This window comes from Emys orbicularis, chromosome 25 (genome assembly GCF_028017835.1).
Source record: "Emys orbicularis isolate rEmyOrb1 chromosome 25, rEmyOrb1.hap1, whole genome shotgun sequence".
NCBI lineage: Eukaryota > Metazoa > Chordata > Testudines > Emydidae > Emys > Emys orbicularis.
This window is the reverse complement of record NC_088707.1, coordinates 9,928,181-9,944,588: the sequence shown is the minus strand read 5'-3', so window position 1 is coordinate 9,944,588 and position 16,408 is coordinate 9,928,181. Positions and strand designations below refer to the sequence as shown.

The window sequence follows — 16,408 nt, the reverse complement described above, 5'->3', positions numbered from 1 at the left end:
CTTCCCTAGAAAAGATACTGAATCTGATAACTTCCCACCACAAAACAGCAGCATGGTCATAGGCTTGTCAACTTTAATAATTGTCCCTCTTGTTTTGCAGCCGTTTGGCCACAACCAGTCACAACAAGACATTCTGCAGGAGAACACGATCCTTAAAGCTACTGAGGTGCAGTTCCCGCCAAAGCCAGTAGTCACACCAGAAGCAAAGGTAAAATCTCTCTGCAGCAGGTCTGTGTGTCACTGCCCGACATGCTGAATGGTCTGGGGGTTTTAAAAAACTCGCGGTTACTTAACACAGTAATTAATCCATGAATCTCACAATGGTCTGAGCCTTTACTCTGAAATAAGCACCTTCCCTGGAACCACAAGAGCCACTCAGCTCTCCACAATGAATTGAGCTTGCAGCTTGCTGTCCTTTTATAATCTCAGGTCTCGCCCATAGACACTGAGCACCCTCAGGGCATTTTCTTGGAGTGATTTGCTCAGTGTCGTTGGCCCAAATTCCCTGTATTCTCTGCACTGTGCAGCTGTTGTCTGCCTGGTAGCAGCCCTCCTACCCCAGGGATGCCTGAATTTCATTGGTGCATAACTTGTTCAGTGGTTCAGGATCCTTTGGGATAAGAGAGGCTTACAAATGGCAGACTTGTCTGTCCTTGTTAGAGCGGACTCCTGGCCTGCGAGAGATTTGCACGTGCGCAGGATAGTGTGTGCCTAAATTGTCCATGGTGCACTGGTCAGCAGGTTGAAATTTAACAATAGTGGTCAGTGATCGTTGATGTCACTGTCAACACGTGGAATGATCTCTGGTTTGGAATGTGGCCGCAGAGAGAGGCACCCAGCAGAGAGTCTTATGCTTCCCTCATCACCACTGAGCAATGATCCTGTTTGTTTAATTCTTTAATGTGCATTCATCAAGGAGTGACTGAAACTTGGCTAATATCGAGAGGACAGAACAAGCTTGTTACACAATTAGGTCACTCCTAGCGTGTTGTACTGGGAGTTGGGAGAATTCAGTTCAAAGTGGGATTCTGGATTCTGCGTGGGGGTGCATTCTGAACTGTTCGGGTTTCGGTGGGAGGCAGGCTTGCTTCCTCCCGCTCCAGGAACCATCCTGGTGCTGTGTGCTCAGTCACCCACCCAGGAGATGGAGTTCTCACTGTAAAGCATCATTTGAGTTTAATTTAAAGTGGCCATCTACAGCTTTGTATTAACACACACTACAGCAAAACCCCTGCAGGACTCAAGTAATTATTCAAAACTGAACCCTGCATCCACAAAAGCTCTGCACCCATCATCTTCCTGGGAACCCTCAGACCTTCTCCAGAATCCAACCAAACTGCTGCTGATGACATTGTGTTAATTCTGTCTCTGATGCTTGCATAGCAAAACTAGTTCAATTGGCACCATCCACACTGAACTCCTGTCACCCCGCATATGGTTCCTCCCTGCCCCAAAGCTAGGCATGAAGCACAATTTGGGGGAGGGGGGGGAGTCATCGCTGTCCATGTGGTCACTTAATAAAGAATTTCAGTTCCCAGAGATACTAGTCTGGCATAATTCACCAAGAACTATTATAAATAAAACTCCCCCTAACTCCTTTAGTCTCCTAACATTTGTTTGCCTTTTGGGCGTTCGCAGGCATTTATCAGACGGTGCCTGGCCTACCGAAAGGAGGACCGGATAGATGTTCAGCAGCTAGCCTGTGACCCCTACTTGCTGCCTCACATCCGCAAATCTGTATCCACGAGCAGCCCAGCCGGGGCTGCAATTGCATCAACCTCTGGATCATCCAATAACAGCTCTTCAAACTGAGAGACAGAATAATAGGCCAAAAACTGCTCGCGAAACCGACACAGACTTTCAGAAACAGCTTTGGAGTAGAGGAATCCGCAAGGGTCTCAAGAAACCTGTACCAGGTGCTTTTTTTTCCATCCATGGAGCATGACAACATCAATTCTCATCAAGGAAACCTTCAGCATCTTAGGCAAAGCCATGCGGATAGGAGAAGCTTGAGGTTTATTCAGTAAATGACCACAGAGGATGGCTGCTCTGAGCGAGGGGGAAAAAATATGGTTCCATGTACTGTGAACTTCTGAACACGCAGACTTGGGGAATCCATGATGCAGTGTGTGCTTCAGAGGAAGAATGTGGACTTTGGGGGGAAAAAAGACTGGGCTAGTCCAGTGTTGATATTTAAACATTGTTCTTTTCTTTTCATAAAGTTTAGGTAACATCTCCTGAAAAAGCTAGAAGCACCAAGGTTCAGCTGGGGATGGTATGACTCTTTGCCCTTTGGAGGGGAAAAAAGTTGATCCTGCCTGTTCATGGCACTAGAGTTAGTGTTTTACCCCTGATTAATTTCAATTTTTTAAAGAAAAAGTAACAATTTTTTTGGAAGAAAAGTTTTCTGGTCATAAAGTGAAACCCGTATTAGCAGGTACGTGGCAATGTTAACTCCACTGACGGTGCAGCTTTCCGTTTCCTTGACATGGCCTCTTCCTTGTGATTCCCCTTCTTTTGGGGGCGGGGATTCCACAAAGGGGTGGGAGAAGAGGCCTCTGTCAATCTCTTGCCATCAGATTAGCATGCCGTTTGGAGCCTTGTTGGGTTTTCCCGCGGCTGCTTCACCGCTCACACACTTGACGGTTGTCCCTTTTTAATTTATTTGAAGTGCTGGGCTTTTAAAATAAAGATTGGTCTGTCCACATGATGCTCTCCAATCCTGTGAGTACAGTATCTGTTGACTAGTCAAGACTGGCAGCAAATGGGAGGGGAGTTCAGAAGCAAAGCTCAGTCTCTCTGACGTGACTTTTCTGGGCTCAAACAGTATTGTACATTTTGTTGTTAAACTTATTAAAACCTAAAGTTGAAGACTCGTAAGCTCTCCTCAGTTAGGTGATTTACTATGGAAACCGCTTTCTCCCTTGCTTGCCGTTTTTCTTTTAAACTCACTGATTTTTAACTCTCTGATGTGGATGCCTCAAACAGATAAAAATCCCTGGGGAAGCATGTTCTAAAAATGAACAGGCTTCCTGATTATTTTTGTAATCTGTTTGAGGTGACCTCCGCGTTGGGGCAGAGGTGTCCAGCTGTGCAATGGTAGCTTGTTGTCCCCACCCTGCCCCTTTTTCCCCCAAAGGAAGACTGAAAATCAAAAAAAGTACAGTGCTTGGACATGTGGCAGCCAGGTTGGAATGTTCCTAACATATGTGGCAAGAGTTTTTTGCCAGAAATATTTAAAGATGCAGCATCCAATAAAAAGATCTGTATTGGGAGGGGGGAACTGAGCAGTGTGTTACCACAACTTTAGGATGTTGTAAAAAAAAATGTGTGTGGTGTAACCTTACTCATGCACAAAACTTCCCTTGTTTGTTGTGGATTGCTCTTGCTCGCTCTCTCTCTCTCTCTCTCTGCACAGCGCCTTCTGGATTCCTTCTCACACTATCATAGTGCATTTGTTCTCTTTGGCGTTCGGTACCTGAATGGAATTCTTGTGGCTATCTATGTTCTCCATAGTGTGGATTCTGCGAGAACTGCCACTTGTTTGCCTTATTGTAAGCCATCCTCCACAAATGGCAGGGTTAGCCCATTCAGCAGCCAATTATTAGTTGGTTGAAATGTGAAGTAGCCTGTTGAAATTACACTGGTAGTCTGGGGAAGTACAGAATTCTGCTGCCGCTTTAATTTTTTTTAATGATTCTTGGGCTTCAGTCTGATGCATTCATCTGCAGCTGCATTAGGGTGGTGTTGAAACTCTTGTTTTTAAATAAAACTACATCGTTAAATCCTCAGCCACAGTCTTAGCCCTTTCCATTCCTGCTGTTCTCTTAGAAACAAGCTATTTAGTAAGCAGCACTTTGACATCATGTTCAGCCTCCATCAGGGAAGTCAGATCTGACATCTCATCCTGTCTGCTGAAGTTGGTTATTTGGCCTCCATCCGTAGAGGGGAGAATTCTAAAAGGGTTCTTTGTATCCCAGTCTGGTTGTTTCTTGGACATAGAGTGTGTGCTATCTCTGTGGGTGTGATTAGTTTTGTGTCGGATGCATTTATTCCTGCTGTGACACCCGAATGGGGCAGCATTAGCCTTTTCTGGTGCTACTTGCCGTATCCAGTAAAGAACCCTGGTAGAATTCTAGCTGCCACACTTTTTGTTGTTAATATGGGTTTCACTTCAAGTAACAGGCCCTTATTGCCACATGTGTTCATTTACTTAAAAAGGAAAAAAGTGTCTGAAGAATTTGTAACTTAAACCAGGCCGGACTGTTTTGGCTCTACCCAACAGACGAGACATGGATATTAAAATAAGTTTTAAGAAACCGAATTGCTTGACTTTTTTGATCTTGCTGTTGGTCAGTGCTAGCTTGGGCTTTTTTCTGCCCTGGTCATATAGGGGTTGTACTAATATGGTCTGGGGGGGGTGGGGGAAGGGATTACGTTCTCAGTGCCAGTTGGGTTCCATTCACATCAGCGGGAAGTAGCCGCCCATAGTTGCCAATACCGAACTGAGGCACTTGTGAGCTTTGCCTATTTATTGGCATTCCTAGCTTACACAGCCCTGGTCCTGGGGATCTGGAACACCAGGATAAAATGTCAGAGCCTGTCTTCTCCCAAACCATTTTATACCTCTAACTGCAACTGCTACGTTGCTAAGCCAGTACGACAGACTGAAACCCCCCAGCACCACCACCTTATGTCCATTGATGAAAATTCTCACCAAAAATGGGGTCAGCTTGAGGGACAAGGGCGGTGGTGGCTTGACATGGAACAAGTGACGACCAGAGAGAGCGTAAGGACCCTGAAGAACTCTGCATTTTGGATTAGTTAGTGCTGGGCTTGTCCACCTTTTTTTTTTTTAAGACAACGGAAAACCAAAAAATACAATACCTAGGCAACTACAGACGTCTAAGCACATTTCTGGACAAGCTGCCACAGTGTCCCAACTCACCTTCTCAGCTCTGCTTCATGAGGCCTTGGTGCCACCCACCCACCAGAAAGAAGCTGATTTCTTCTAATGAGAACGTGATAGAGGAGGATTCATTCACTCTGCAGTGAACCCAGCCTATATTCTGTCTCCTTCACTGGAAGTTGAAGTAGGTTTCCAATTGAGCATTGCACGCGGAACGGCAGCTCCTGTTACGTAAGGTCAGTCAGTTTTATGCTGTCCCCACGTCTTCAGTTTGCTGACCCATAACTGCATTTTCAAAGCTGATTGGGCCAGAGATGCAGTTCTGGCAGTGGGACAGTATCCATATCAGATCCATTCATATAGGACTTGTGTAGTCCATCTATCTGTACAGCAGGCTCATGCATTATGCTTAAAACCCAAAGAGGGTGTTCACTGAGTTAGGGGTCTGGGTTCTTAATTGGTTTGTCTGATAAGTTGAATAGGAACCACATGCCATGTAATAAGAGTCACTGCTACAAAAGGTTAAGTCCTAACCCTGCCCCTGTTTAGATTACACTCCAGCGGTGTCTGGGTGCAGGGTGTGGTGCAAAAGAGCATATTCACACGCACTCTGGGATACCTCATGTTTGCTGTTGCTCATTATTTTTATGATGGCAGCACCTACAGCTGACCCATGGTCGGGATCCCATTGCACTAAACACTGGACAAGCATAGGAAGGGGGTCCCTGTCCCAAAGAGCTTACTGTAGAAAGAAACAAAACCGAGGGAAGGAGAAAGGATGCGTAATCCCCATTTTAAAGGTGGGAAATGGAGGCACAGAATGAGCCCAGACTGATACCGTGCTTTTCAGCTGTAGATCTCAAAGCACTGTACAGAGATCAGCATCATCCCCATTCATTAACTCCATTAGGCTCCTTGGAAAAAAATCCCAGCTGAAGTGACCTGCCCAAGGGTCTTAGTCAGTGGAAGAGGTAGGAGAATGAACCCAGCTCTCCTGCGTCCAAGCCAGTGCCTGACCCCCATCCTCCTCCTGGTAAGTGTGCACGCCCGGGCCAGCAGTGTCACTACAATGCAGTGATGCCATTTTATACAAAAGGGGAACGTTTGATTTGTTCCTTGAAACCAATTTTCTGTAAATCAAATCTGCTTCCATTCCTGCCTCCGCGGTGCCGAGAGCTCTGGTCCAGACCGGCACTTCGCGGGGTAACAAGCTGTTCATGGAATCGCGGGGCAGAGTACAGAAAAATCAGGTTACTGCTGCAATTGCGCTGAATGGGTGAGGGGCCAAGCAAACACCATGAGCTATTTAGCCTTTCCTTAAAAGGATAACGCCCAGAAAAGGGGCATCTTGGAAAGGAAGCAGCTAATGTTCCCACCAGGCCTGGACAGGACCAGTGTTTGGGATGGAGCTTTCTCACAACCATGTACCAAACGTGTCTGCAGGGGGGAGAAGAAACCCATCCGTTTCAGTTAATGGTCTTGGTAAGTAACACGCAGCTCAGCGGCACGTCGAATCAGTGGAAGTGGACCTACGCTGCTCCAGCTACCTTAGCACTCACTTCCTTGATTGTTATTTCAGACATCCTTGCTCCTTCTCCACTACACGGTCAGTAATCTGGAAGTCTTCTCTATCTTGCTTAGTGACAAACTCGTCTTCAAACCTTTCTCTTTTCCCACTCCTGGCTGTACCTGTGAGGAGTTCTTAGAGTGCTTGTTCATGTCCATTCCAATCAGGTGTGTATGCGCTCCCGGCAGCCGGAAGATTTTTCCCATAGCAGCATCAGTCAGGTCAGTGTGGGCGCCCCCTGGAGTCATGCCTTCATGGCACTCAATATAGAGCCCTGCCGACCGGCCACTCTCAGTTCCTTCTTACCGCCAGTGACTGTTAGCTGGAATGTCCCATAGTTCTTGCTTGGCAAGCGCCTCTGTCCGTTTCTTCTGTTGTTTAGTTTTATAGTTAGTGTGTTGGGGGTCCCCCCCCCCTTCCGACTCCCAGGAGCCATGGTATGCCGCAGTCCCCGGGGCTCAAAAAGTGAGGTCTGTGCTAAGCGCATGCCAAAAAGGGACCCACACACCACATGTTTAAGCTACCTAGGTGAGGGTCACCGAAAGGACTGTTGCAGAATCTGCAGTACGTTTCACCCCAGAACTTTGAAAGAGAGGGAGCAGCGGCTCCAAGTTCTGCTCATGGAGGCAGCTCTGCGCCCCCACTCAGACCCGGGATCGGGGGATCCCGCGCCCAGCACCACCTCCTTGGTGCAGAGTGCCCTGGCGCCATCATCCTGGGACCCGGTGCTAAGAAAGGACTCTTCCCGAGATTCTCGGCACCGTCATGGCCCCTCCCAAGTCCACTCGGCAGGAAGGCTCCAGTCTCAATCGCTGGTGCCCCAGAAGAAAAAGAAGCCGGGGAGGGATCATTCTCCCCCGGCCAAGTCGAGCCAACGACTGAGACCCCCCAGTTGGGCCACAGCACCTTGTCGCCTGTAAGGGTTGTATTGGCTCCCTGCCCCAGCGGGGCAGTTCAGTCCGGGACCACCCTGCTCGCTGGAACCTAGGAGTCAGCAGCTGCAGCTCCCATCGACCCCGGAGGCATTTGAGGCAGCTCAGGACTTACTATGCCTCACGGTGCCATTCTCACCTCCAATACGTCCTGCGGTACCGACAGCGACATCTACAGCCCTGGCATGGGTGTCTTCAGTCCCGGCACTGAGGGGCACGGCACCGTCCGGGTCTTCAGCCCGGGATCCCCAGGATTCACGTGACCCCTTGGGCGCTGACAGAAGGGAACGGACACCCTTTATGGGGGCTTCTTCCTCTTCCTGGCCAGATGAGGCGTTGGTGGGCACCGCTATAGCCCCAGCCCTGGAGGACAACAGGGTGTTGCAGCAGTTGCTGCAGCGAGTTGCCCAGGGCCTGGGTATTCAGGCAGGGGAGGTAGTGGAGGACGCGGATTCCATGGTGTGGATATCCTCGCGCCCTCCAGACCTGCACGCGTTGCCCTGCCTCTTATCAAGACCACATCCGACATGACCAAAACTTCATGGCAGACCCCGCCCTCATTGCCCCTCACAGCTAAGCACAATTAAAGGCGCTATTTTGTGCCATCTAGGGGCTATGAGCGTCTGTATTCGCACCCACTGCCTGATTCCCTTGTTGTGCCAATCAGCGCGAGCGGCAAGGTTACCAGGGACCTTCCCCTAAGAACGGGGAGGTGAAAAGACTCAACCTTTTTGGGAGGAAGGTCTATTCTGCAGGCGCGTTGCAGCTCTGCATTTCAAATCAGCCGGCTGTTGTCAGCAGGTACTGCTATAATACATGCAGGGCAATGGCAACATTTGCAGGGCTGCTGCCACAAGACTCCCATGCCGAATTCTCGGGCTTGGTCGAGGAGGGTAAGCTCATCTCCTGGGCTTCTCTGCAGGCAGCGCTAGCTGCAGCTGATACTGCCACCAGGGTGATGGCTACAGGGGTGGCCATGAGAAGGAGTGCCTGGCTCCAGGTCTCTGGTCTCCCTTATGAGGTCCAGCAGACAATACAGGACCTTCCCTTTGAGGGTGGGACTCTGTTTTCCGAAAAGACGGATAAATCTTCACAGCCTGAAGGACTCCAGAGCCACCTTTCACACCCCCGCCACACAGTGGAAACACTTCAGGCTGCAACCTTCACCATGGTTCTTCCAACAACAGCACCGACAGGACGGTTCAAGGAGGAGGAATAGGAGCAGCAGGAAGAGGCCGCACCCATCCTCAGGCCAGGGCTCTGGCCAATCCAAGCCACCTTTGGGCCCGAAACAGGCCTTCTGAAGGAGCAATCGAGGACGGTGTACCAGCACAAGGACTGGATCCACCCCACCTTATCTTTTTGTCCCAACTATCCCCTTTCTGCCCTGCGTGGTCCCGCATCACATCGGACAGTTGGGTGCTCCCAGGGTAATGAGGGGATACTCCATCCAATCCTGTGCCCTTCCACCCCCCTTCTGCATCCCTCTTCAGGGACCCCTCTCACGAGCAACTCCTTGTACAGGAGGTGCACTCGCTCCTATTCCTAGGGGCAGTGGAAGAGGTCCCTCAGGAGCAGAAGGGCAAGGGCTTCTATTCCCGATTTTTTCTAATACCGAAAGCCAAAGGGGGTTCAGGCCCATTCTAGACCTGCGGGAGCTCAACAGGTTCATAAAGAAACTCAAATTCCGCATGGTCTCCTTGGCCTCCATCATCCCTTCCTTGAATCCAGGGGACTGGTATGCTGCCCTCGATTTTGAAGGATGTGTATTTTCATATTGCAAACATTCCGTCCCACAGAATCATTCCGTCCCACAGAAGATACCTCAGGTTTGTGGTGAACAACCACCACTATCCTTTCACAGCCCTCCCGTTCGGCCTGTCAGCAGCACCTCGAGTGTTCACTGAGTGCATGGCAGTCGTGGCCGCGTTCCTGCGCCGGCAGCAGGTACAGGTGTTCCCATACCTCGATGACTGGCTCATCAAGGGCCACTCCAGGGCTCAAGTGGAGGCACAAGTCAACTTCAGAAGAACAATGTTTGACGAACTGGGTCTTCTCCTCAACGTGGGGAAATCAACTCTGTCCCCGGTTCAGTGGATAAAGTTCATTGGGGCGGTACTGGACTCGTCACAGGCCAGGGCATACCTCCCGGAAGCGAGGTTTTGGGCCCTGGGCAGCATCTTTCGAAGTCTCAGGCAGTTTCCCACCACCACAGCAAGGAATTGTCTGAAACTTCTAGGACACATGACCTCTTGTATCTATGTGGTGCAACATGCCAGGCTCAGACTCCGGCCGCTCCAGTCATGACTAGCTTCGGTGTATCAGGCCACATCTAGCTTTCCTCCCGAAGGTTATCTCCCATCAACCAGGACATCATCCTTCCAATGTTCTATCCTAAGCCGCACCCAAGCAGCAGGGAACAGAGGCTTCACTCATTGGATGTCCGCAGAGCGCTAGCCTTCTACATCGAGAGAATGAAACCGTTCAGAAAGTCCATTCAACTATTTGTGGCTGTGGCAGACAGGATGAAAGGTCTTCCAGTCTCCTCCCAACGAGTTTTGTCGTGGATCACGTCCTGCATCCGGGAGCACTACACTCTGGCAGGAGTATCTGCTCCTCTGCTCACGGTGCACTCCACTAAGGCGCAAGCTTCTTCAGCAGTGTTCCTGGCGCAAGTTCCCACCCAGGAAATATGCGGAGCGGCGACGTGGTTCTCCATACATACTTTCACTGCGCATTATGCAGTTACCCAGCAGGCCAGAGATGATGCAGCCTTGGTAGAGCATTGCTCCAATTAGTGGATAACTCCAACCCCACCTCCATAACTTCAGCTTGGGGGTCATCTGATTGGAATGGACATGAACAGCACTCAAAGAAGAAAAAGGTTACTTGCTTTCTTGTAACGGTTGTTCTTCGAGATGTGGTGTTCACGTCCATTCTAATACCCATCCTCCTGCCTCTCTGTCAGGGTAGCCGGCAAGAAGGAACGGAGGGGGTGGCGGGTCGGCAGGACCCTATATTGGGCACCATTAAATCACCTAGTGCTGTAAGCTGACCCTGTTCATCTCAGTAGGTTGACGACTGTGCAGCATAATGACCGTTTCAGACGGTCATCAGGCAGAAAGATCCCTGGCTGTAACAGAGGGTGTAAAGCGTAAAGATGGCTGTCCGACCTGGGACTAAAAAGGCAAATGCAGAAACTCACTGCTGTGCGATTTGGGGGGAGATAGGGAAACTTGGTGGCCTTCTGCTCTGTCCTCCACAGTCTGGAGTGAGGCTCCTATCTCAGTACCTGCCCCGCCCTGATGTTCATGTAAACTCCCGGTTCAAACAGTAATGGTGAATCCAGGCCAAGGTCGCAGTGGCCCAGAGTTGTTACCAGTTTGCAAGCTCTTTGGCCTAGCGTATCCCTACAGCCATTCCTGAGCAAGGAACAAAACCACAGCACCCTGCTTAGCCTTACCTGAGTCACGGTACAGCAGTGCCTAGACCCCTGATTGAGATCAAGGGCCCCATTGTGCTGGGTGCACAGACATAGTAACTGAGATGGGGGCTCCATTGTGCTAGGTGCTGTACACACGGAGGATGGGGTGCAATCAGCGTTGGGCTGACTCTGCTCCCCCTGAAGTCAAGGGTGAAAATCCCATTTGCTTCACTGGGAGCAGAAATTAAGCCAACGCTGAGCACTTTGGAAAGCTCTCCCCATAGTGGGAGCCCATCCTTGCCCCCAAAGAGTTTCCTGGGAGGTGAAACTGAGGCACAGAGAGGGGACATGACTTGCCCAAGGTCACCAAGTCGGCCAGTAGCAGAGCTGGGAATAAAACCCAGATCGCCTGCCTTCTAGTCCAGAGTCTCTACCCACTGGACCTTGCTGCCTTTCCAAGCACTGATTATTTAGCGTTATTGTTAGACCGGTTTGAATGGGCTCTGGTGCCTAAACAGCCTCCTCAACTAGGTCAAGGTCTACGCTCTGCCCCTCCACCTCAGAGGACAGGTGCCTCAATGGAGGGGAGGTAATGCCAGGAGGGAGAAGCAGGGGCTGCAGCCACCTATGCTATCCCTGCTCTGTGGATACCTGGCTGACTGCTGGTCCGTCTGGCTTATTTAACTAGTGCTTGAGTCATGCAGGGAAAGGGTTGTGGAAGCGGTTAAGAATATTTCTTATATTTTGTTTGAATTCCTCTCTGCCCCTCTTCCAGGCCCTTCCGGAGACCTATGTCTGAGGTCCAGGGAGGAAGATGATGGTTTACAGACTCTGAGGAAAGGGTCCCACCCCTCTGGCAGTCCCTGGCCTAGTCAGCCCCCGCACCCCTCTGAACAGGACGGAAGGGCAGGCATCTCTGCTTTGGCCCACGCTGATGGCTGGAGAGCACTGGAATTCCTCGCTGCAGCTCTGAGCGAGCCCATCTGTTTTTAATACATTATTTGAAGCGTGAACTCGTCCGACTTTTAAGTGCTGCAGGAGAATGAATATCCTGTTAGAAAACAGCAGGGGGGAAAAGCCCCGAGAGCCCCACTGGAGGGCCAAACTGGGGGGCCTAGTCCCATACAAAGGGGGACCCTGTCTGACTGTCCCTGCCACACTGGGCCCTCAGAACCAGCAATTCGACTGCGGGGGAGAAGGAAATGCCGGCAGCTGGAAGGGAGCCTGGAGCTCAGATCCCCCAGCTGGAAGCAGAGTTACCAGACAGCAGCAGCATTAACCCTAAACCCCTGGGAACCACAGGAGTTTCAGTCCGGCTGGCAGTGGCCACCCCCTCAGGTAGGAAGCCACTGGGACCTAGGTGGGACATCCAGCCCTGCCTGGCTGAAGCCACTTGGCCGCAGGAGATGGAAGAGGTCGGCTCTGCTCTACACCCAGGCTGTGCACGGTGACAGACTATGCTACGACCCCCCCACTTGGATAGCGGAGGTTCTGGGAGCTAGGACAGAACCCAGGATCCAGCCAGGTGTTCTCCTGGGGGTGCAGGGTGCCAAGTGAAGGGGTGAAGATCACCCCTTTGTTGTGGGGCAGACTGCAGCCTCCCAGAGCCTGAGAAGGCTTCTGCTACCAATGGCTGGGCCAGATGTTGTGATGAGCTTCAGCTGCGGAGAATGAGGGTTAAAGCAGTTGGACGCAGAAAGACAAGCTCTCGCCCCAGCCGCAGACGGAGCTGTGGGACAGCACGGCTCTCCTGAGCCGGGGGAACTCTGCCTTTGTGGTTTGCTCCCCCCTGGGCAGAGAGACGATGGCTCCTGACTGTGCCCACCCCACTCCTCCCCCTCTCAGGTCAGCGCTACGCACAAGCCCTGCGACGGGTGAGCGCTGTGAGGGTGGAAGTTGCTCTGAGAGTCCGACCGAGGGCAGCGTGGAGAGAGATGAAGGGCCTCCGCTGAGGCGACGGCAAAGACACGTTTTTCTTCTCTTCTGCCGTCGTGCTCCGGAAGCCTTGGCTGGTGGAGCCGTTCTCAGGAGCAGATGCCGAGGGATGCCCGGCTGCCTCTGCTTGGACTCGCACACCGGTCCCCACTGCAAGGGATTTTCTGCCTGATCCTTGGCCAAGAGCTGAGGGAATCCGTCTGCCACAGCAGGAGCAGGGCGGTGTCGGCAGGCGTCTAATAGGAGAGCACCGGGGGAGTTTGAGTGCCCTGGAGGAGCTGAGAGTCTCAGCCTGTTCCTTGGACCAATGCCCCTTGTGGCTGGTAAACGCAATGGGCAAGGTGGGGTCTATTGATGGGTGAGATGAATGCCTCCTCAGGGTGCTGCCTTCCCTCAAGTGAGCAGTAGTTAAGCCTTGGCTCAGGAAGTCTCAGCTGGACTCTAGCAATGTTGCCAGCTCCCGTCCCTGGCCGGTTTGGAGTCCTCCATGTTCCTTTCATTTCTTCCCAGCGAGGTTAGGGCCTTACCGGATGCAGGGGCCGCGTTGCTTTCTCTGGTTGCTAACCCCACCCTGGTGGGGGATGGACAGTGCTCGGAGCTCCATTCCCCACCTGCTGCAGTGGATACCGTCGGCCGCACGGCCACGCTAACTGGCCTGCAATTGCTTTGGGGGCAAAGGGGAAAAGTCCCCCCAGCCCTGTTTGACGAGGCCCCAGCTGAGCAAGCTTGGCCTGAAGGATCCTGTGGAGTCCCATGGGCAGAATCAGGTGGAAACCCAAGGATTGCATGGATTTGGAGAGGGTGTTCCTATTTAGGGACAAAGTGGGGCAGCATGGGAAGCTCTCTGCTGCCTGCACTCTGGATAGCAAGGACCTCACCTCATGAATTTCAGCAGCTCTAAATCCTCTACATCTGCCCTGCGCTTCCCCTATGCCCTGGAGGGCCTGTACCAGCTACTGGCCTCCAGGAACCCCAGATGTTTGCATTGACCCCTGAGCTCTCACTTCAGAACAGCCTTACCCGCTGTGGCTGGGATCCTCTCCTCCAAGCTCCAAGCCTGTAGGAGGGTTGGAATAAACAAGTCCATGGAGTGGAACTTTGGCTCCGAGTCAGTGACTGTCTTGCTACGATCTGTGTCCAACGTTTCCATTCCGATGAGGAGCTGCAACCATGCACGCCACGTCCATGTGGCTCGTGCAAGCCAGAGTCACGCGGTTAGAAGAATAGGGAGGACTGATGGTCCAGCTAACCCCCTGCCGTCACAGCAACACGCCCACCTGGCCTGAGCAGAGGATCCGGGCTCCAGTCCCTCCGAAGTCCTGCCCAAAGACCCTGAGGGGAAGTTTCCTTCCTGAGCACTGACTTGGCCATCATTTTAACCCTCCAAATGTGAGCCCCTCTGGTCTGGCATAGGGACACATGACAGCTCAGGCAACATAGTGGGAGCTTAGCAGCTGGGAGGCAGGGACAGCCTTCACTTAAGGGTTACAGTCGCTGCCTCAAAAGGAAGGGGGTGGGGCATAGTAACTAGTGATTAAAGCTCAGCTCGTGCGCTCACAATGGGGCTGTGCCATTTACACCAGCTGAGGCTCTGCTGCCCTCCGATTTATATTCCTGCCTCTGCCACATAAGCACCTTTTCAGCGCGATTTGCAACAAATACACACCAGGGCCTGCCAGCCGTTAATTCACATGTCTGTGATTTCATTGACAAACTGCTTAATACCTTGTGAGTCATGAATAGTGTCCAGAACCTCCCACCTCCCAGCATGTTCCAGACAGGTCTCAATTTCACTGCTCCCAGCTGTCAGTCCGGTAAAAGAACTCGGAGCAGCAACACATGTGACTATCTCCTAGGACTAGAATAAGGAGACTGGCCTCCGTCCTTACACAGGCACTGCTGGCATTGGCATTCTCCCCAGAGGATGCCCTGGGAATTGCCATGCGGATCAAACCAGTACTCCAGCTAGTCTGCAATCCTGTTCACACCAGCCGATACCAGCTGTTTCGGGGAATGGGGGAAGAAACCCCATTGTAGGCCGTTACAAGAGAACCTCCCTGCAAGGAAACTTTCCCCCGGGACACCAATATTTAGAGAGCAGGTTAAGCCATGAAACAGGCAAGTGCTAGCCCCACCAAAAGTGTTTGATTTTTTTTTTTTTAAAGTCGGTATCTCTCCTAGATAGTCTAATTCTCCATGTAAATAGCTAATCCTTGTTTGAGTCCTGCTATGCCCTTCGCTCCCCTGATCCCTTTGTAGCAGTGAGTTCCATGGGAGAATGAGGCCCAAAATCAATGTGTGACTCTGCTACAGAATTTGCCATGCAACATATTTTGAATATTGGATTCTAGCTGTTGTATATTCTCTAGAATATTGCATTCTATTCTATCATAGTTTTCAGGTGCAGGTCATACATATATATACACTCTCTCTCCCTCTCTCAACACCCCCCCCCCGTATTACTATCCCTGTTCTACTGATGGGTAAAATGAGGCACAGAGTGGGGAAGGGTCTTGGCCAAGGGGCGTGGCAGAGCGGGGAAGGAAATCCAGAACATCCTCATCCCCGTCTCTAACCATTAGACCGTGCTCTCTGCTCCCTCGAGGAGTGGTTAGCACAGAGCCCTTCAAATCCAGGGCTGGACAGGCAGAGATTGTGAGCCCTCATTGCTTTCATTGACTTCAGTGTTCAGCGGCCGTCCGCCTGCTCTCCTAGACTGTCATCCAGCCAGGGCACGGCAATGCCTGGTAATATCTGATGCCCCTCCCACGTCATCCCCACGGAGGACATGAGGTTTTGCAGCCCCTCCCTCCAGACACAGACGCACGCTCAAGCACCGGCCTGGGCCTGGGCGAGGTGATCTCCAGCTGCCTGTAAGACAGCCTCACTTGATTCCCCCTTTCCTTTCAAAACGGTGACCTCAGCGCAGCCATTGCCTGCGGGGTGGGTGTTGATCTTGGCTTGCTCCGCTCCGCTTGGGGGCCAGAAATGAAGTCAGGTTGGTGCAAACCGAGCGCTGACCGGACGGGTGCTCCTGTTTTCTAGTAGCCGGCTTGGCAGCCGGTGACTCAGCATGAGCCTTCGCTCCGCTGGGGTTAGCGCTACGGCTCGAGACACAAAGCAGGGCCAAGGCCTGCGCCAGGAGCTCCCTCTTGCAAAGCTGGTGCTGGTGCTCTCGGCAGGGCTCAGATGCCTCTCAGCCGGCGTGGCGCTTTGGAAGGAATATGCCAGCAGCACTGCCTGGTTGCCCTCTTCTCTGTCAGCGGGGGTGTAAATTGGGAAGGATTTCTGGGTGCTTATGGTGTCATCCACCGCACAGACCCTGCACTGGGAATTCACGTTTGTGACAGAGTGAATGCCAGCTTCGGGTGTGGCATCGAAGGAGAGACCTGGGCAGAACTTTGCAGCTTCATGGGGGGGGGGGGGAAACTTTCTGCCTCTTCATATAATCCCTGCCTTGACCGTATCAAAGCACTGCACTTCATTGGCTCCTGTGCCATAGCAAAATATTATCCCCCTGTTACAGCTGGGGGGTGGGGAGGGAGGGGGACTGAGGCTCAGCAAGAATAAGTGACTTGCCCAAGGTCACATAAGTCTGTGGCAGAGACAGGACCTGAACCCGTGTCTCTGGAGTGCTAGGA

At 51.8% G+C, this 16,408-nt stretch overlaps 1 protein-coding gene across 1 annotated transcript in view; it reads left to right on the top strand.

The window, feature by feature from the left end:
• Positions 1 to 1,812, top strand: part of TLK2 (tousled like kinase 2) — a 53,119-nt gene extending 51,307 nt beyond the window's left edge. The window contains exons 21-22 of the mRNA XM_065422548.1: positions 101 to 208; positions 1,639 to 1,812. Coding sequence (XP_065278620.1) covers positions 101 to 208; positions 1,639 to 1,812 — 282 coding nt within the window. The remainder of the gene's footprint in view (positions 1 to 100; positions 209 to 1,638) is intronic.
• The last annotated feature ends 14,596 nt before the right edge of the window (positions 1,813 to 16,408 follow it).